The 21,004-nt window shown below is 36.5% G+C and overlaps 1 protein-coding gene across 1 annotated transcript; it reads right to left on the bottom strand.

Moving 5' to 3' along the window:
• Window positions 1–5,340: 5,340 nt before the first annotated feature.
• Window positions 5,341–20,956, bottom strand: lifra (LIF receptor subunit alpha a). Its single transcript, XM_079251416.1, has 18 exons — window positions 20,819–20,956; window positions 12,913–13,115; window positions 12,567–12,703; window positions 12,000–12,153; window positions 11,507–11,785; window positions 11,027–11,153; window positions 9,846–9,970; window positions 9,538–9,674; window positions 9,279–9,432; window positions 8,849–8,913; window positions 8,409–8,640; window positions 7,931–8,113; window positions 7,580–7,681; window positions 7,325–7,471; window positions 6,957–7,094; window positions 6,647–6,740; window positions 6,386–6,452; window positions 5,341–6,278 (listed from the first exon to the last, which is right to left on the bottom strand). Exons 2-18 carry the CDS (start codon window positions 13,013–13,015, stop codon window positions 5,589–5,591), a joined length of 2,934 nt encoding a protein of 977 aa, XP_079107542.1. The 5' UTR covers window positions 13,016–13,115; window positions 20,819–20,956; the 3' UTR covers window positions 5,341–5,588.
• Window positions 20,957–21,004: the final 48 nt, after the last annotated feature.

Genomic DNA, 21,004 nt, shown 5'->3' on the forward strand with positions numbered 1-21,004 from the left:
TGAAAGTCCTTTTCTCTTTGCTCCCGGAACTGATGATGTCTGACGAGGCGATTCGCTAGAATCTCATCTTTCTGCCGACGTACCTGCATTAACTGAGCAACCGTATGCCGTTCCCACATAGCCTCATTTGTCAGACGTTTAATTAGTTGCTCCTCTTGGTGTGCCTCCTGGAGCAAAACAAGCAATTTGATTTTAAACAAAAAGCATAAAATAACAGGCAGCCTGATGTTTGAGAAATATAGGAGACATGTTCTGACATATTCTCTGTAATGTTTCAAATTAAATATTCTTGTAACGATTACAACAAAGTGAACTGAAAAATTGCTAAACTATAAGTTTCACCTGTTGAGCTTTGTGCGCCTTGAACTGCTCCATCAGGAATCTGTGTTTTCTTTTTTCCCTCTGCTCACAAGCAACAGTATTCTCTCTCAGCCTCTGTCGGATCTCCTGTATGTACTTGCTATTGAACTGCAGAATTGGTTGAATCCCATTTCCTGAGATTTTACAGCCCTGTTTGGAGTCATCATGGGGGGGATCTACAAGAAGGGGCTGACAACTAGAACTGAAAAGGTTCTCATTTCAGGTTGATATTTAGTGGTGAATATTTGATGGAATGATAAAAACGGATTTTTTTTCTTACTTTGAGGAGGATACAAAACCAGAAATACTCGTTTTTTTCCTGTTTGTCTCAAACTTGGCAATTTCAGCTTTGACTTTCTAATAACAAAATAGACAGAAAAAAAGAACATAAAAACATCAGATAGAGACTGTTTCAGCAAGGCAAAAGTGAACTTTCGTCTGGAGAAGTGAACACATCATTTCAATTCAACTCATACCTGGGCTTGTTGTTCTTTCTGCTGCTGCTTTCTGGTCTCCATCTTTAGAGGCGTGCGGGAAGGTGGTTTTATTACCTGGGCTTTTGTGGTCAGGTTACGAGAAATGTCATTGGGCTTTTTGTGAAACACCTGCAACACAGTTTAAAAAATTATCAAGCAACAATGATTTCAGTCCTTTTCATTTTTACGGGGCATTTCCTTATTTAGAACAAATTTTTAATGAATAATTAAACCAATGTCCAAAACCGAAATGCTGCAAGGAGTTGAAGCTCTTTATTGCAGGAAACTTGGAAAGAATTACACTGACAAAGCAGTATTTTACTCCTTGCAATCTCTACGATACAGTACCTTCCCACTTTTTTCCATCTGCTTTTCATTGTAGACTTTGAGTTGTGCCATCTGCTGGCTTGCGTCTGCTACCACAGAGTTGGCATTCAGTTGCTGGAATTTATCACCATAATGCTGACAGGTTTTCTTAAGTTTCAGGCAAACATCACAATTGACCACCTGAGGAAGCTCCTATATATAAAAAAGATGCTTGAAAATAATTATTAATATCAACTAGTGATGTCAACTATACTGATTTTTTCTTCATTTGTTTTTAAAGGTGGTGAAACTATACAAAATTTACTTTGTACTGGCAGACTTTCTGTCAACATATCTTATTAATCAAAGTGAAGTTTTGCAAATAAACTAGCCTCAAACTAAATGTACATAATACAAATACATTTCCCTTACCCGATCCTCTGTGAGCAGGTTTATCCTGGCTGCAGGCTGCATTTTTGTTTTAATGAAATTTGAATCATTCTTCTTTTCAAGTGAGACATATAGTTGGTAAAGGAGATGCATGGCAGCACCAGGCTTCTCCTCCATCAGGTCTTTGGTTGTATTTTTATCTAAGTAGATTCCAAGAAGCTCTAATGTTGGCTCCAGGCGTTTAAAGTTATTCACTTTGGAGATAGAGGTGCTATAAAAAAAAAAGTTGATTCAATTAAAACAATTATAAAAATACAAATTTTAAAAACTTAGAAATACTTAACATTAGCTTTTTTGTTTGTTTGTTTTTTGATGATTTTACAACAAAGTACCAAGGACTGACAGAAATAGAGAGGGTGACTTACTCCATCTTCATAAACATATTGAAATCATCCTGAATTTGATGTTTATGAAGAATCTCTCCAATTAGGTATCCACTAGAGAAATCCCTGGCAAATGTCCTGGAGTCTGTGGTTGTTAACAAGTAAAATCAGCTTTGTGCAAATGTTTTATTATCTAAAATGTTCATTTTAAGTCGGACACGTTTTAATAAATGATCATAACTCATTTAAACTGGGAAACATTGTCTTGAGAAATTAAATAGTAAGGCATAATTTCGGTTAGGTTAAACCCAGTCTGCTTTTGTGAATGTTAGCGGATTAAAGTGCATTTTGCTGTACTGAAGCGGCCGGTAAGTGTGGCTTACCACCTACTAGCTGTAGCGCTAGCCGAATTTAGCTACACCGATAACCCCCTTCCCCAGTCACACTTACCGGCCGCTTGTGACAGCCGGAGATCCTGGTTAAGCCACCTGCACAGTATGACTGACATTCTGTGGAATAAAATTAAACTTTTTACTAAACTTTTAAGCTCAATGAAAATATGTAAATGACAGGCAAGGAGGGAAGCGTCAATTGTGTGGAGTTGCCATGGAAACAACTCATTGTGATTACCTGGGGTTTTTTAACGGAGCAATTCATTTAAATTAAATTCAGATTTATTTGCGCATTACTTCACAACGATATAATTTCAGGGCACTTTACAGACATATCATTTCAATCTAATTCACAGTAAATAGCCTAGCTAATAGAAGAATACCCGTTGAACTGTACCCGTTGAACAGTAGTATCGGTAAAACTTATAATGGTCATGTTAATTGAATTAAAGACACTACATTGTTGACTGAACACTGACCAAGGATTGAGTGGCCAGACAAATTACTTTGTATATAAAATGAACATTTATGTGTTCACTCTGAGGTAATGCAGTCTTGTTTTATTTCATAAAACATTTAGCAAAATACTGTAAATTTTGCAGCAATTACAAGGACAAGTGAAAAACACAAAGCTTTTCAGGTTGTCATTTTTATCATGCAAGGCATTTAGTTAGCATTAGTGTTTTAAAGCTGTAGTGTAACATAACTAAGAATGAAAGAGTGTATAAGCTATTTTATCACAGTGAATGTTTACACAGCATGCAGCAACTTCACAAAAATGCTATGGGTCAGAGATAGAAATGTTTTAGGCAAGTATACCCTTTACGCTGTTTGACAAAGATTTCATAGCTTCTGATTAAAATCTGGACAATGGATAAAAGAATTAAACTATGAAAATGGTGAGTACTCTGTCTCTGCTTACGCTGTCTCTGGCAAAGCGATACAGCTGTGATAAAATAGTGAAAGTAAGAAGTCTTAAGGCGCACATTTTCAACATAGCATACGTGGTTTGTCAAATTCTTTTCATGTGTTTCAGCACAGAACAAGATAACATTGTAATGTGACAATACACAAATATTTGCATTATTTGTGTCAACAAAAGTGGTTAGTGTCAAAAAAATCAAATCCAATCTATGATAAAACCATGTTTTATATTGTGAGAAAGACACCAGAACATTAAAAATATGTACAGTTAGTTGCATAAAATCACAGAGGAAATGAAAAAAGTGCCATTTTGCTGATATAAATCAACATAAACCCTGAAACACAATTTTCAAAGTCATGCTTGTTACGAAACTACACTTCAAAGGCAAAACAATCTGCAGCCATATTTAGACACACTTAAAAAGTATCTCCACTCCATGTAACTTCCTTCAAATAATTAATCATTTCTAATGCGCAGTGGTCTCTATTTACACATTTTAATGAGTGCAATTTAAAGCTTCTCCACCATTAAACATGTTGACTTTTGTAACTGCTTAACAAGGCTTAGAAAGGGACAACATAATTTCTTGGTTATAAAAAAGCAATGACTGCCCAGCTGTTATTAATCTGTGAGCACTTTGTTTTTAATAATAGTAAGTCACTTTTCATATCACAGTAGTTTTACTTACAGCTTGTTGACTGGAGACACAAAAAGAAAAAAAAACAAAGTCTTGCCACATCGGCAAGCTTTGGCCAAACTATTAAAAGAAATTTGAAAATTAACTATTCAGAAACTTGGATATTCCAATGAAAAGGATAAAATTTGCATATATATATATGCCTTTGAAAAAGCCTCAACAATTTCCCACTTAAACAAGGAGTATCTAAGAGACAAGAGATGCTCAAATACTTGACCAATGTAATTTTCACTTTTTTGTCACTAAAAAGGTAAATGACTTGGAAATTCATTTCACAATAAACACTATCCTCTTGGTCCCCTTTCCCAACCATAAACCTTAGAAGACGACATTCAAAAGTTTAGAAACTAAAAATGTAGTCTTGACTCAGATCTCCAACATCCCATCTCTTATTGCCCAACTGTGTATGCTTAAAAATTAAGCAAACAAAGACTAAAGATTCACAAAAATGCATTAAAAAAACAAAACAAAAAAAAAACCAACAAAAAAAAAAACATCTGCTGTAAACACAACTCCAGTTAAAACTAAATCTTCAACATAATGCATTTTTCGGATCAGCCCTAAATTGCATTATGGCAAGATATTTTAAACAAACACTTATAAGCAGGGTTGTGAAAGGTGATAGATTTTCTATTAAATAAAAAATGCTTATTATCAATCATCATATTGATAAATCACACCACAGCTTAAAAAAAAACGCTGGCCTTACTGTGAAATGTATCTCTAAAGAAGCAAAGCAGAACAAAAAAATAAACTCTGCAGGTTCAGGAAGACAAAACAAAAACAATCAAAAGTAACAAATACTCTATTTATTCATTAAATGACATCAGTCTATATTGATGTTCTAGCTTATATTAGTGTATATCCAATGGGCCCAACACCCACCTAATTCCAGACATAGTAGAAAGCACCACTGTTTCAAAAAAGCAAGTGATCTGTCGTAAGTGCATCTTTCAATTACCATCTCACTCTTCGGGCAGTAACTTGAGTGTCAGTAACAATGGGTACTAATTTAGTGCTGACCCAAGAAGTCATACCTTTAAACTACATTTTAAAGGCAACTGACATATTTGCTTTCACTGGTTTTTTAGCTGTCAGCAGGCAAGATTACAGGGACAAACAGAAGTCATGTACACTGCAATGAGTGGAAAACGTTATGTCCTCTATGCTGCATCACACCACAACTGTTCTTCTGTAGTGCTCCACAAAATACTGTGTAACTCAAAACTTAAAATGAAAAACTAAAAACCTAAATTATATATATATATATATATATATATATATATATATATATATATATATATATATATATATGCATATTCAGGTAAAACTCAAGACATGCCATTGCAAAACATGGCATGTCGAACAAAATGAAATGAGGAGACACCAAACACCAGGTGTCAAAGGGTGCAAAAAATTTACTACAAACAGAAAGAAATGTACATTTATCTCTATATATTTTTTTGGTTTGAACATCTTAAGAAGCACTATTTAACCTGCTTTCACAATGAAAGTTCAACAGTTTCGTGCTACCTTGGAAGGGATATTAACAAAGACCATAAATAGGTCAGAGTTGGTGATACATGACACTGGCAACAGAAAAGAATAGTTTATGTTAACCCCCAGAGTCTGGTTACTCATAGGGAAAATGAGATGGTATCAAGGTTTCGTGGAAGACAGCAGGTTGGTGAACCAGGATGTTGCAGATGACAGCTGTCGTTTCTCCTCTGCGCATTCCTCACCGTCAGGGAGGAGAAACTGAGTGGAAGCAACAGAAGTGGGGGACCCAAGAGATGGGGCCAGGCTGCCTCTTTCACAAGCCTCTGTGGGAGAGTCCAGATGCCAGGAGTTCTGGGGTTTGTACCCTCCACAATTAGAAGCCTGAGGCTCCAGGAATGGATCTGGGGAAGCAAAGCCCTTGTCATCTTTCGAGGCTGTAGGGTGCATTTGAGGCCGGTAATCCCCTCCAGCCCCACAGTTGACACTTGGATCAGCCTGAGGATGGTGGCCATTAGAAGAGCCCTGTGGATCCAGCTGGAAGACCAGAGAAGAACCAGAGGTCTGGATCCCTGTGTATGTCACATCGGTGTGCGCTGAATCCAAAGATGATGCGGATGAATCAGAGGAGTCTGGAAAACGTGGCCTTATGGGGCGCTCATCAACCACTTGGTTATAGTAGCGTAATGAATGTGGCTCATCCGTGTCGACTGGCTCATCTCCTATTCCATGTCCTTCGTCGTCTTCATCTTGTTCAGGAATGACCACAAGTGCCTCTTTACTAGAATCCCGCTCAGATCTTTCTACAATATGGACCAAACTATGGTGAGATGGCTTTACATCCAAAGGCCCCTAAAAGAGAGAGAAAGAGAGAGATTTTGACAGAAACAGGAAAAAAAAACTTAATAATCAGATGCAGCACAGACAATGAGTTACATTTGCTTAGGCTGGTACAATACCTGTGTTCTGGACCAGTCACCAGGAAGCTTGGGCTCAGGTATGTCTGGATAGAATGCCTTTTTTACCCTGATACAAACAAAATGCAAGTTCATAAATCACATAATCAAGCACCTAAAAAAAATAAACCACTGAGTAGCAGGTCCATATTTCAGCTGTGTGCCAAATGCGGTTTTAATTTTAAGAAATGTAGCTGATTGAGCCTGTAACGCATCATTGCAAGAACACAATGACATAAAATGGACACAAAATACAAGCCTCACCATTTTCGTTTCTTGTAGCAAACAAAGGTAACAATAATCAGGAATACGCTCACAACTCCCAAGGAAATCAGCATTTCCAGGATCAGCTTATATACTGTTTGGACAAAAGAATTTGAAATGTTACAATGGGTGGGAAATAATCAACGAATACATAACAAGTCACATAATATCTGAATTCAAGTATGATATCTGTAAGCATTTATGTTTACAAGAACGTATCGGTGGTCACAAATAATGACAAAAAAAAAAAGGTGTATAACAAACACAAATATTAGTCGAAAGCTAGTTGTGGTTGTAAGTGTTGACATACTGTTTCGCTCCAGCGTGATGGAAACAGTGCTGCCCACGTCCTCGCCCGCAGATGTGTAAGCCTTGACAGTAAATTTATAAGAGCTAGCAGAGAGACCGTTAACTCTGTATTTCCTTGTTCCAGGGTCTGGCAGATTTGCTACTCAAAGCACAGGATGACAAAAAAAAAAAAAAAAAAAAAGAGGACAGAGACAAGAATGCATTTGAGAAAAAGACCTAAAAAAACCAGTAAATAGAGTAATAAAGATAAAGTGACTTAACGGTACAAAATGTAGCTTTCTTAACATTTTCTTTTTATTATTTTTTGCAAAAACATAATTATTGTATGCGCTGTAACAAAAACAATGTATTGTTTACATAAAAATTTACCAAGAAGTGTGAGCTTGAAACCATTATTGCTGTAAACATTGTATCCCAATAGGAAGCCTTTTCTGTCAACCAGTGGAATCTCTCCCCAGGTGAGGAGGACAGTGGAGCCCTCCTGAGCGACTGATAGAGGGACAGGCCTGGAGGGGGCTGTGGATAAAAGGGGTTGGTGGTTTAACAGAAAGAAATCATTGGTTGTCTTAAAAAAAAAAAAAAAAAAAAAAAAAAAGAGATTCCTGCACAGAGAATTATCCTTACCGAGCTCCTGCATGTAACCCTGCCATCGCTGTACTACTCGTGGGGAATCATAAGGGCAACTGTAGAGGGAAAAATTGTATCTCACACCCGGCTGGAATTTTTCTGATGGAAAAAAGAAAAAGAGATAATTAAGGATCATAACATTTATAATTCCAGGGTGATTACAGGGAGTATGCTTTCTTGAACAGGTGTGTTTTGAGGATGGATTTGATTAACCTATCCCAGCTTTAACACTTGTGCTTGAGTATGCAGAAAAGTAACTGGCCTAAATCTGAGATTTTAGCTTTCCTCAACAACAAAAATGACATACATTGCCTTTGAAACTTTTCCAAACTTGCATCCCAGACATACCTGAGTTAATAGTGATGTTAGTGCTTCCAGAAGGCACTTTGATCCACTCCACGCAGTCATGGGAACACAAGGGATGAAGCCATTCTACAACATAACTACATGTGATGTTGCCATCATTCTGCCAGAATAGAGGGAAACTGCTGTCTGTATAAACTGCTCTGGAAAAGATGGGGGGTTCCACATCTGGAAAGAGGAACATATGCATGTCAACATAAAAGTAAAAGCAAGAAGTCTCCATATTGTCTATTTTGTAAATAACCACTGTTCTGGTATTTCAAACAACACAACAATTTCAGGGCTGTAAAGTCAACTCTGAAAAAAAAAAATTCATTCATTTGCTCTCAGAGCTTTCAAGTTACACATAAACCTCTACTTAAGATAAAAATACAGCAAATTTCTTTTTCTCTTATTAAAGCCTTCACTGTTTTAAGCTGAACAAACATGATCTATAATCTAAATAATATCCATTTTGACATACCTGTAAAACGCAGAGGGACACTTGCAGGTTGAGATACTCCGGCATCATTCTCTGCAGTGACGGTTGCTGTGACCTTCTTATCACTCCTGAAGGAAGCCAGTTCTGTGAGGTTGACTGGTACAGAATAAGTTTCTGGTGGCAAACGTTTTGTGCAAGCTGGATCTTCTTTGGAGTCACAGAGAGTAACTACATAACGTGTGATCAGACCATGGCTTTGTAGTTGAGTTAGAGGCTAAAAGTAATCAAATACAAAAAGGACAATATGAGAAGAGGAAGAAATAAAGATATTAGCGATTTCACACAACCTTGCATTCAATAGATATTCAGGTTGTGCTTCTTTGGACCAAAATGGCAGAAGACTGCAGGTAAAACACCACCATACCCAATAGTTACACTAATCTATAATTAAATCAATTCAAAGATGACAAATTAAAAATTACCTTCCAAACAACCCTCCCAGTATTATCTCTGTTCATCCACATCCAGACATCAGGAGCATCTGGGGCTATAAGAACAAAAAAGTTAAAGAAAAAAAAAAAGACAATAAATAAGTAAATAAATAAATAAAATAAAATAGCTAGAGGAAAACATGGTACCACTGCTGTTGATTTAATTTTTACCACAAAACAATACTCCTCTAATCTGTAAAGTAAGGGCTTTAAAATGAAGTTAGTATGAAAGATACTAATTATGATTAGATTACTAAATGCAGCAAGTCATCAAATAAAAGTGGCTGACCAAGCTTTTAAATGTAAAAACAAATAAGAAAAATAAACAATAAACAAACTATCACTTATTATAATTATTACTAAAAACCTAAGATTAGTAAAACATGCAAAAATGATGACGTGCCGTTAATAAACTATTTACCTGAGGATTTGGTTTTGAAGTCAAACCGTGTGCTCCAGTTTCCCCACTTCCAAAAATTCTTTTGGGCTCCACAGCGGACTTGAAGACTGTAATCCTCATATGGGAGCAGGTTTGACAGAACCACAGATCGGAGGCCCACACCAGAGAAGACAAGCTGAGCAGATATATCAGACTTGTTACTTATCTTGATAAGTTATTTGCTTCCCAGGCATGCAACACTTTAGTTTACATCCCCACAGTTTACACACATACTACTCACCTGTGTTTTGGACCCATTGTTGTTTAGTTCTACCTGGCAGACAAGTGGTATGGAGTAATTATACCTCCACTTCCACGTCACAATAGCATTCCAGGCATGAACATCAGCACCCAGGTCAACGGGGGCTACCGGACACACTGAGGAGAAACAGTGAAATGACATCATAGGTACATTGAAAAGTAAAAAGAAATTAGTAAATGATGTGAAATCATACATAAATGACCAATTTGCAATCAATCCAACTGAATTTGCTTAATTGGATACTATATATGCAGCGATGGCTGATAATAGCAGGTTGAGCTGCCTACCTCTCTGAGTAATTTCAGCTGAGTCAGATAGGCTGTACTGGCCAAGAGGATTAACTGCTACTAGGGTCCAGTTACTATCCCAGTGAGAGAAACTGCACTTGTTTGAGCTGTCCTTAAAGCAGTCCCTAGAAACATAACAGAATAGTCTTTTAAAAAAATGTGCGACAAACAGAGAAACATGTTGCAATAATTATTAAGCACTTTAAATATTTAATTTAAACTCTAATAGAGGTCACAGGCACATTTTGGCCAGCTTTCAGACCATTCCTGTAAAAGGCCTGGAAGCCAGCCAACCAACGATCAAATGAACACACAGAAGCAAGCTGTTACTGAAACTAAGTGCTTCTCTCTCTTTCTCCTTGTCCTGTTTTTTATACAAAAAAATTTAGAGGAAGGCAGATAAAATTGTTATAAATAATTCAGAACCCTAATCTCAAGAGCAAAGTCACACAGAACAGTCACTGTCCCAGCAATCAGCACTTTATCACTGCCACCCCTGTGATGGCCAATTCAGGTTAGACTCATTATTTCCCTAATTTAAGTATTAAATATTTAGATATAAATGCAAGTATCCAGAGTTTGTCACAATTGGCTAAAAAATGCTCATTCAACACTGTTGCAAACTCCCCAACTGCAATTTAGAACATATAGAAAGCCCTCTCCAAACACCTATTAATTATCTAAAATAATCCCACATCAACTTTACGTCCCGCTTTGACTCTCAGTGGAAAAGTACACACTACTCCTTTATCTAACTGTCTTGTTGCATTTATTACTCAACCTTTGTGGTGACATTGTCCTTGAATCAGAGCGGTTATTCACCATTGTAAGCAAGCGTCATCATGATAACTAAATTATTTTGTAATGTATGCCAGACAGTAAGATATCAGTTTGAGATTTGTCACGTTTAGTGAAACGAAAAGATAAAATTGATCACAATTTGTACTTTTTTTTTTTTTTTTTTAAATTATTATTATCACTGATTCAGTTTTAACTTGACCACCAACAGACATGTTATGAAACATTGTTAGAGTCTAAAAGAGCAGAAACATTGAAGCAAATCATTCGTCTTGTGAATGAATGACCAAGTCAAGCTGCATCGGTCAATGATTCTCTTTTTTTTTTTTAGATCATAGTCTAAATCTTTTAAAAATAGTTATATTGTGAAGGTGACCATGTACCTCTTATTCACTGAATAGCGTGTGTCTCGTTTGCCATGTAAGTATGTGTATCGTCCTTCCTTCCAACGGCACACTGCTGAGATCAAGTCGTACGTCTCGCACACAAAATCAGTAGGTTGTGGTGGATCTGGAAATAAAGCCCACAAGTAAAAATAGACATGCTTGATTAATTAAGATTAAAAAATTTCCACTGACTTCCATAATAAAAAGGCTTTAACATAAAACAAAGAAAAGCAATCAGACATGCTACAAATTATTTGGCAGCCACAAAATACTGATTAATTCCACAATATTTCTGAATAAATTCCTGTAGGTACAATAAAATAACATTTCCGTGCTGTAATGCTGATTGATACATAAACCCACTTCAAATGACATCTTGTAAATCAGTCTGAATAATCTAACCCCACTTTATACCATTTCTACCATATTTTAGTTCAGACAACCATTAGTTCTTATCTTTCAGTGTATTAATCTTACATCCAACAAACACGACAGTTCCAGTCAGTGATTTCTCCATGCTTTTTGAAGAGCAGACAACGTTGGTTCCCGTCCTGTCAGACGCTCCCTGATTGACCATTGTCGAGGCATAAGTTCGCCGACTCAGTCGTTTCACTTTCATGACTGTGCTGCTGTAGTTCATGCCACCAAACTCTGACCCCTCCTCCACAATGCAGCAGAAAGTTGTGTTGGCTCCTACAGGCACAATTCTATCCTGGGGAAACATCTGGAAGTACATATTGCTGGGAACATCTCTTCCTGAACAAAAGAAGAGATATAGAAAAATGGCAAATGAAAAGGAACAAACGGGAATAGTTAGAATGCTACGGCACATTTATCATCAGAAGAAACTCAGCTGTTTGTCCCAACAGGGGACAAAAATATTAACCCCAAACTGCCTGGTAAGGCATCCGTGTTTGTATATGTGTACTTACTGGAGAAGAAAACACATGTTAGTTATCATCAAACTGACCTTGCAGTATTTCAGTGTTGCTCCATTCACTTGTTGTCTGTCCATCTCTTGATCTGATTTTGACTGACAGTGATGTACATTCCAGAGGTTCAACAGAGGTCCAGTTCCACTGGTGCCTGCCACTCATTTCACTGACTGCTGCAGACACTGTGTCCTATCAATTATGCACAGAAAACACAAAAGAGTACTGTTGAAAGGAAAGTTTGTGAATTAAGTAGTACCTCAAGCAGGAAAATAATCTAATTTAATATATTATATGTGGAATAAACCAAATTTACCCACAACAGATAGATTAGTCCTGGTCTTTATGTTAGGAAATATATAACTAAAAGGAAACACTAACACATTTGAATGCACATTTCTGGACTGAAGCTGTAAATAAAAAACTACATATGAATATCCGAAATGAAAACATGCACGGTGAAAGAAAGGCGGTGCACAGCAATTGCTTTCTGACTGTGATGCAACTCCACCCACATAGAAACATAATAAACATGCTGTACCCAATGCAACTGAACAGTGAGAGGGGAAAAAGATTTAAAAAAAAAAAAAAAAAGATGTTCTTACAAAGAAGACAGTTTCATTAAATTCAGTTCGCAGAATGATGACATCAAAGGTTGCGGCTTCTCCTCCCAACCAGGATATGGATAGCTGCTGCGTATACGTGTTAGGTGAAAGGCTCAGTTTGTGAGGTACAGTAAGAACTGTAAAAAAAAAAACAAAACAAAAAAAAAAACAATTTGTTATATAATTTGTTAACTGAAACATTCGTAGCTGAAATAAACTAAATAAACTTTACACTGCTTCATAAAAAAAAAAAAAAAAATCATCTTTTCATACCAACACAGAGTAGCAGACTGATCAATAAAACAAAATAACAGTGTATTTTGCTTTAATGTATTTTGGCCCTTACCAATCTTAGTTTCAGTGTTTACAGCACAAATGCTGAGAAGAACAGAAATGAGCCAGAGCCTACAGTATGGCCTGGAGGCAGGACCGATGCTTGAGCAACGCATGACTCAACTGGCTGAGCGGCTGATGTTAACGTGGTGGTGTTCTGCACTACAGCGACACTGTGCTAGACATCCCGAGAGGCCCGATGCAGACAGACAAGCCCTGCGGGAAATAAAAGCAAAACAGAAAGTCAGAGATGTGTGACGAATAACAGTGAAAAACTTTTCAAAAACAGAAACGAACATAAAAACAGAGCAACACCTACATTGCAAAGCAATTGTAAAAGAGAAAAAAAAAAGGGTACTGCAGATGAAAAATAGCTTTTTAGATAACTTTTTAGCTACATTTACACTAATGTCTTATGTACATTGTACCAATACAATAAAACAATACATAAATAAATAAAAATCCACCACAAGGATTAGAATCAAATGAGAAACCCATGTTGGTCAAATAAACAACACCCGGCATCGTTGATTTGCTTTTGTCACCATTTATTCAACATTTCCATCTATTACTCTCTATTCAGCTGTTTGGAATATCTGATAAGTCTCTCTGCTCGCTGCTCTTTTTGTGGGCTGGGGGTCAAAGTCAGATGGACCACTGCCAGGACTGTTTTAAGGAAAGACAGAAAGAATGAAAGAAGAAAAAACGCTGACAGCTACCATTTAGTTACACATTGCAACACATTAATCAGAAAGTAGTACCACCATAAAGCTAAAAAATGTTTCTCACATTGCTTACCTGTCCTCTTTTAGACCAATTTATCATTTATAAATTCTGCAATCTGCTGGTTTTTAAAATATTTAGACAAAGATTCTACACAGATAACAGCAGTGAGACCAGAATAAATAACTTTAACCAGCACTTTTAGTAATATCTGTTATTAGTGCTTTATTCATTCATGCATTCATTTTCCGAACCGCTTATTCCAATTCAGGGTCGCGGGGAAGCTGGAGCCTATCCCAGCCGGCTTTGGGCGACAGGCAGGGTACACCCTGGACAGCTTGCCAGTCCATCGCAGGGCTATTAGTGCTTTAATCAAGTGAAATTAGATTTTACATCCAAATCTTTTTTGATTTGCACAGTGTCAATCCATCACAAGTCAGACATCTTGGGGCATAAAGACAAGCCACAGCCCTCTGCGCAAACACTTAAAAGTGAACAGAAAATGTGCTGGCAGACCACAGAGCAAAAGCATGACTGGATGCAACACAATTAGCATAATGCCAACTGGTCACACAAAGCACATCTCTGTTCTAACTTATTTTCTAAATTAAAGACAGCACAGTGGACAAGAATGACATGCCCCCCCAACAAAACTCAGTTCATGCAGTCTGCACACGGTCCATCCGGTTAACCGGATCAAACGATTGCCAGCTAAATGTAATTATTTGCAGAGTTTCCACACAGTGTTGAGAGGTAAAGCCACAAAATTTGCCAAAGTAACAGCTAAAAATAAAACCTCTCAAAGGGCTGGGGAGTGGGAAATGGAGCTGCACATTCTGGGAAATCTCATCAAGAAACTGATAGCTACATATAAACACAAACACACGGATCAATAAGCCTCTACGGGGCTCTGGTCCTTGTCCTTGCTGCTGTAACAAATGTAACCACAAGTTACAAAAACCACAAAGAAAACGCTGCATAGAAAGCAACAATAAATCCCACCTGTCTGTGCAGCCTACAACAGTAATCCCATTTGCACATTTTTAATGTCTGTGCACAAGCAGTGATGGGAAGTAGGCAAGGAGGTTCCATAGAAAATATGTGCAGGATGGACTATCAGCGGGATCTTACAAAAACAGTGAAAGATATTAAGCTTTTTGTATGATGTCAGAATGGACTGAAGCATAATAACCTTTACAGATTAACCTGATTTGACCTTTTCTAAACTTCTGAATGCATTACTCACTGAAGAACATGCTGTTCTTGAACAAGGTGATTACTCCAAATAAAGAAAAAGAACTGTGTAAGTATCAACCCCTAAATGTTCTGGTCCATTGACAATTTTATTTAAACAGTCCTCTTAATTATACTTTTCATATTTTGACATCATCAGACCAGGACGAGACCTTATACTTAAGAAGTTATGGTGGTGTACCTATCACAGTTGTTGGGTTTTGTTTCAGTAAGAAGTTTGAGGTGAAAAAATTAACAATAAAAAAAACATTTTGGAAACAAAAATAAAGTATGAACAAAACTGACTACATGAAAATGGCCTTTTCAGAATCCTGGTAATAAGACTGCAAAATGTTTTAATTAAAATAAAAAAGTAAAGGGAAAGAAAAAGAAAATGCAAAACAAGAGAAACTGTGTCATTGCACAAAATGAAAGGCTGCAACTGTGCCATCTACCTGCATGAGCATGTTTAATGGTTTTTATTGAGTGTTGAACAATCCCAGTACCAGTTTGCAGTTGGGTTCATCGAGTTTCCCTGACAAGCTAGGACAGGCCTCAAGTGCGACCGATCCACCAGGTCCTTCTACAACAGCAGCGTTACCTTAACATAAAAATACTAAAAAAAAAAAAAAAAAAAAAGCCTGTCTTTCATAACTGAGTAACCAGGAAGCACAAGAAGTGTTCTTAACACTATTAACACTGCTCAGCAATACACTGAAGAACTTTGTTCATTCATGGTGCAACCACTGCAAACTTTGACAAAGCAAACAAAGTAGAGTTTTCCTCCAACCATTTTCACAACTAATCTGAGTTTGCTAAATCGAGGTTAAAACAGATTTATTTAATGATGTGGTAGGAATCTCATAACAAAAGTGAAACTGCTCTCAAATCCTGGCATCCTCACATTTCTGAAGAAAAGTTTCCCACTCTCACATCAGTAAGCAAAACAAGCCGCTACAGGTGACAAAGATAGCATCTGTTTAACAGCACTGCCTGCAAATCTACACGCTGTTTCCAGAGAAAAATTGTTTCGGACGGTACATGACTATGTCATTCACATTTATCCAGCTGCTCACTCAGGTTTTCACTTTAAATCCCTACTTTTATTTATCATGAGCTGAGCATAGTAACATTTTCTTTCCTCAACAGGAGAAGCAGAAGGAGAAGTTTTACATTTCTGGAGTAACTCTTTCCAAAATGTTGTCGTTTTTTTTTTTTCCAAAGAGCTGCCATCTAGACAATAATAAAGGTCACCAAACATGATGCATACATTTCATGCAAGACTAATTATTTAAATTCATCATAAAGTCTTAAAGACTGGAAACGAGGCTGAGCATTATGCTAACCATAATGTTTTTACAAAACGTCTTCATTTTAACCATAAAGTTTTTACAAAACTTCTTCATTTTAACACAATTAACAACATCTGGACAGCTCGCATAATGCCAGCTGTCCAGATGTTCTGGACAACTGGCATTATACACAGCTGCAGATGTTGCTGCTGTGTTCTTCTATAAATAAAATACTTAGACTACATTCCTGTCCCAAAAAACATCACCTTTGTCTGAAATTCAGAAGCAAGGTTAAAAAAAAAAACAATACAGTCACATACACACGTGGCTAAGCCAAAATGCTCTTTCACACCAGAGTGAAATGTATCACAATCAGGAAAAGAGTCCGGGTATACTCCCACAAAAACATGTAATATGCATGACTGACAGCTACTATAAAAACAAGATTTTCTTCCAATCTTTCATTTGTTTCTGTGTAACCAAACTGTAAGCTGGTACTTTGCCAGTCTGGTTGTCTGCTACCCAGTCGGTACATGTTCCAGCTATTAGGACTTTGCACAAGTCAAACATTGCAGACATTAACCGACATGTGAAAAAAGCAAGTAGATTTACTGTAATTACATGCCAGTAGTCAATTTATCCGTTTGTTTTAATACACAAAACATAGGGGGTGGGGAATCAAATTGGGGGGAAAAAAATTTTTTTTTTAATTTAATGATTTTTTTTGCTTCACAATTTTAAAAATAAAAACATAGATTTTTTTCTTTTCAAATAAAAAAAATAATCCCCTGTAAAATTTTTGTAATTGCTTTGTTTTTATTGATCTTTTTACTTGTCTTCTTTGGGAATTATAGCAGCAGAATGATGGTCTGGCTACTGTGTTGTATTTTCCTAATTGAAATTAAGAAAAATGATGAGTAAAAAAAAAGTTTTGTACAGTTTTTCTTTCTTTTTAGTCTACAAAAATCAGCAATATCAAAGAATTTTGAGATTTGCAATTTAAATCAAATCAGCACCCAAAAAATCGTATTCAAATCGAATCAGGATGAAAGCATATCATCACAGCCCTAACAAAACATCAAATATAGATTTAATCTAAAAGAAAAGAATTAATGGTAACTGAAAAATGGTCTGTAAATATACACTCCCTGGCTACTTTATGCAGGACACCTTTTTAATTGCTTTTTAACCCAAACAATCAATTAGTCAATCACACAAGTCAATGTATGTAAACATGTAGACAGGTTCAAAACGACTTACTGAAAAGAGGGGATTTAAGTGACTTTAGACTTTAAACTGTATAGTCACAGGCAGGTGTTATTATATCCAAAAAGGCATAACCATTTCAAAGACATATAGAAGGTGGTCTGAAAAAGAGAAAGTATCCAGTAAGCAGTGATTACCTGGGGAAAAAAATGATTGCACAAGCTCACTGAAAACTACAGAAAGGCAACAGTAAGTCTGAACTGAACGCACTGAACATGCAACTTGTGAAACCTTGAAGTGGATGCTCTACAGCAGCGAATACAGTGGGTGTCACTCCTGTCAGCTTAGAACAGGAAGCTGAGGCTACCATTTCCACAACCTCACCAAAGCTGGACAGTGGAAGAAAAAAAGAACACAGTTAAAACGTTATCAAACTTTTTATATAATCTAATGTTTTTATATTTTACGCAGCAAGCTAAAGACATATTAAAAGTGTTTCTATATTTGTCCACTGTATAAATGGCAGCCAATCTGAAAAACAACTTACTATCATAACCACACTTTACATCAACAATCAGCACGGCTGATAGCATTTTCCTTCAGCCAAATACAGGGAAAAGCCTTGTGTTTGCTCTCAGCCTACACTCGGCAACGCTGTCATTACCCTGTCATACAATGACCACTAGAACTAAACAAGTAAGCGCAAAGTGGCTCTGAATCGCTCTGGAAGTGTGGGTATATTTTGAAATATGAGCTGAAATTGCTACTAATTATGTTTGACCTTTGAATGTGATGAGAGGAAGACCGGATGCTGGTGAGAGAGCAAGTGAAAACAGGGAGATTTTAACAGACGAAAGTGTCCGTGTGAAAAGTCAGCGCTCTGGCCTCAGTGGAAAAAGGACATTCAGTCCTGTATACGCAGCTTTTGGACTTGAACCAACCAGTGTTTCCTTCCTTCCTATTCTGTGGAATCATTTATGGATGCAAATCTTTAAAGCAACAGGAACTAAGGAAAAGCTCATTTAAAAAAACAAAAAACAAAAAACAAAAAACACAGAATTTGTTTTAAACATGTCTTTTGTCAATGAAACACACCCAGTCAGTCTCAGGCAGTACAGTAATGCCATGCCAGCTAAATACACATATTAGTCTGATCCCTTTTTTTTTTTTTCATCCTTTTTTTAAACCAGAACTGTTTGCAAAGAAAACTCCCTGACAGGAAGGATACTGTTCTACCGGGATTTATATTTATCCACCCTGCTAAGATGACTAATGTTAATTCAAAACAACATGTGGAATTAAAAACCCCATTTGTGCAATTCGCTCTCATTTTAGACTTTAGCATATTTATAACACAGGGACATCTTGAATAATATAAAATCCAATGACTCCATCTCCTTATTGCTGAAAACAGACAAAAAAAAATGTGCCAAACAAAAGCAGTGTTATCAATTTAAAGGTTAATAATTCTTTGTTCACAGCAATATATCAGAGAGCATTAAGGGATAACTCGTTGCTCTATGAATGTACAGACAACGCCCACGTCTGCTGATCCACACCTCAACTGTCATGCTGTTTCTCCTTTTTTTTTTTTTTTTTTTTTGGAACAAGTATAAATGAATGCATAAATCATAAACTACCCTGTAATTATAACAACTGTTTCCATGTCTACAACTGCTTATAGTTTGTACAGTACCAAGTATTCAACTACACCATCTATTTTGTTTTAACACAGCATTGAGGTGTGTACCATGTAAACAAAATCAAAATAAAACCAACAACCAAGTATTTAAAAGTACACATTTGATTTAAAGTTACTTATTTGCAATATAACAAAGGTAAAAATCCCAGACGATCACAGCCATTAAATGTTATTTATTCTTTTTGTATGCAGGTATCCCATCACTCTTTGAATTTGTTATAGACAGTGTGGGTGGTCATGAAATCCACAGGACTATTTTCAGCTAAAAGCATGAGATTTTTTTATTCATAAATTGATCAACTTTCTATCTTATCCCCTTTTTTAAAAAAAAGGGAAGCTCTTCCAGTCTTTATCCCTGAAAAATGTTTCCATAGCAAGAAAGTCTTTAATGATTTTGTTTAATATGAACACTATTACAATAAATTACTCTAGTGGATCATAATAAATTGGATAATTGGATTATTATTGTATTACAGTGTGCTAGATTTGACTGGACTCTAAAAGTGCAAATTGAATTTAATCAATTAGATTAACAACCTACATAGTTATGTTCAATCATGTGCTAATAATTTCTTTTAGCATTTTACAATTCTAATATCACTTCCATGTCTCATCATATATCAATGTAATGATTTCAGATCATATGATCTTATCTACATAACCACCTTCACAACCAATAGCCAGTTAAAACAAACTTAAATATGATTTTCCCACATTCCTTTAAACCATTTCATGAAGATGACAAACTGACATTTTGATCTTAATCAGTAAAATGTTATTATTTACAAGGCTCATATGACTTAGATTATTATATATTAGTTTCTTCAATAACTGGCTTCAAAATGTATATAGTGGGTTGAACTGTTAAATACAGAAAATTCATAACCATGTCAGTGCAGCACTATTTCTGAGTGAATGTCACCAAATTGTTGCCAAACAGTTGGATTCTAATTTTATTTAAATATTAAACATTTAGTGAGAAACAAAGTACTACAGAAAAGGCTAAAAGGTCAGAAACAAAAGATGATCTGAGAAATCATTCCAGAGAAACATGTCCTATGTTTCCAGAGGAAAGTCTACGCAGGTATTATTTCAGTAAAAGTCTACATCCTTCCACAGGCCAGAGGAAAAATTACTACAGACCTTTCTTGAAGGACTAAAATAAGAAAATCAAACCCCATGTTTCCTACATTGATATGTTCGCTGGCTTCACTAACGAAGAAAAACATCTCCAACCAATGTTTGGCCGTAAATCGAATTATCGATGACAAAACGCTCATCATCACAATGACATCTCTCGGTCCCAGGAACAGATACGTCAAATTAAACAAGATTAAACCATGCATCTACTCCGTTAATTGAAATGTTTCACTCTTTTTTTCTGTCACTATCTTAATTGGCCATTTCCTCGAAAAATGGTCTTTCTACTTTCCGATGACATGAACAGCATTTTCACGGGACCCTTTACATCACTAGCGTTAGCAACTGGACTGGACGGTACACACAACAAGTAAACAAGACACTTCGTTAACATAAATAAAAGAAAATTATCTGCTCTTGATACAACGTAATTTAGAGATTATCAGGCTAAATAGATTAGAGAAATAAGCTGAGGTCATGGTCGTTTTCAAATTTACTTCGCAGTCAGTTCCCAAGCACACATGTGGGCAGGCCACCGATGTTTGGAAAAAATACTGCTAGCTCGAATAGCGGCCATCACCAAACTCTAAAAAGCTGAAGGTGACCAATAATATCCCTGTTACCTTTCATGTAGGACGAAATCTTTGTCACTGCTGTTTTGGTCAATGATCCAGTAGATAAGAGTGATTAAAAACGCGATAAACTGCAACCAGCTAAGTAGCTTTATGACTCCAGTACAGTTAGATCATTCCCAACGTTTCTCTCCCGAGCCTATACGGTCTATGCTCCCGAAAAGACTGCGATTCCAG

Source organism: Telmatherina bonti (genome assembly GCF_933228915.1).
Source record: "Telmatherina bonti genome assembly, chromosome: 13".
Lineage (NCBI taxonomy): Eukaryota > Metazoa > Chordata > Actinopteri > Atheriniformes > Telmatherinidae > Telmatherina > Telmatherina bonti.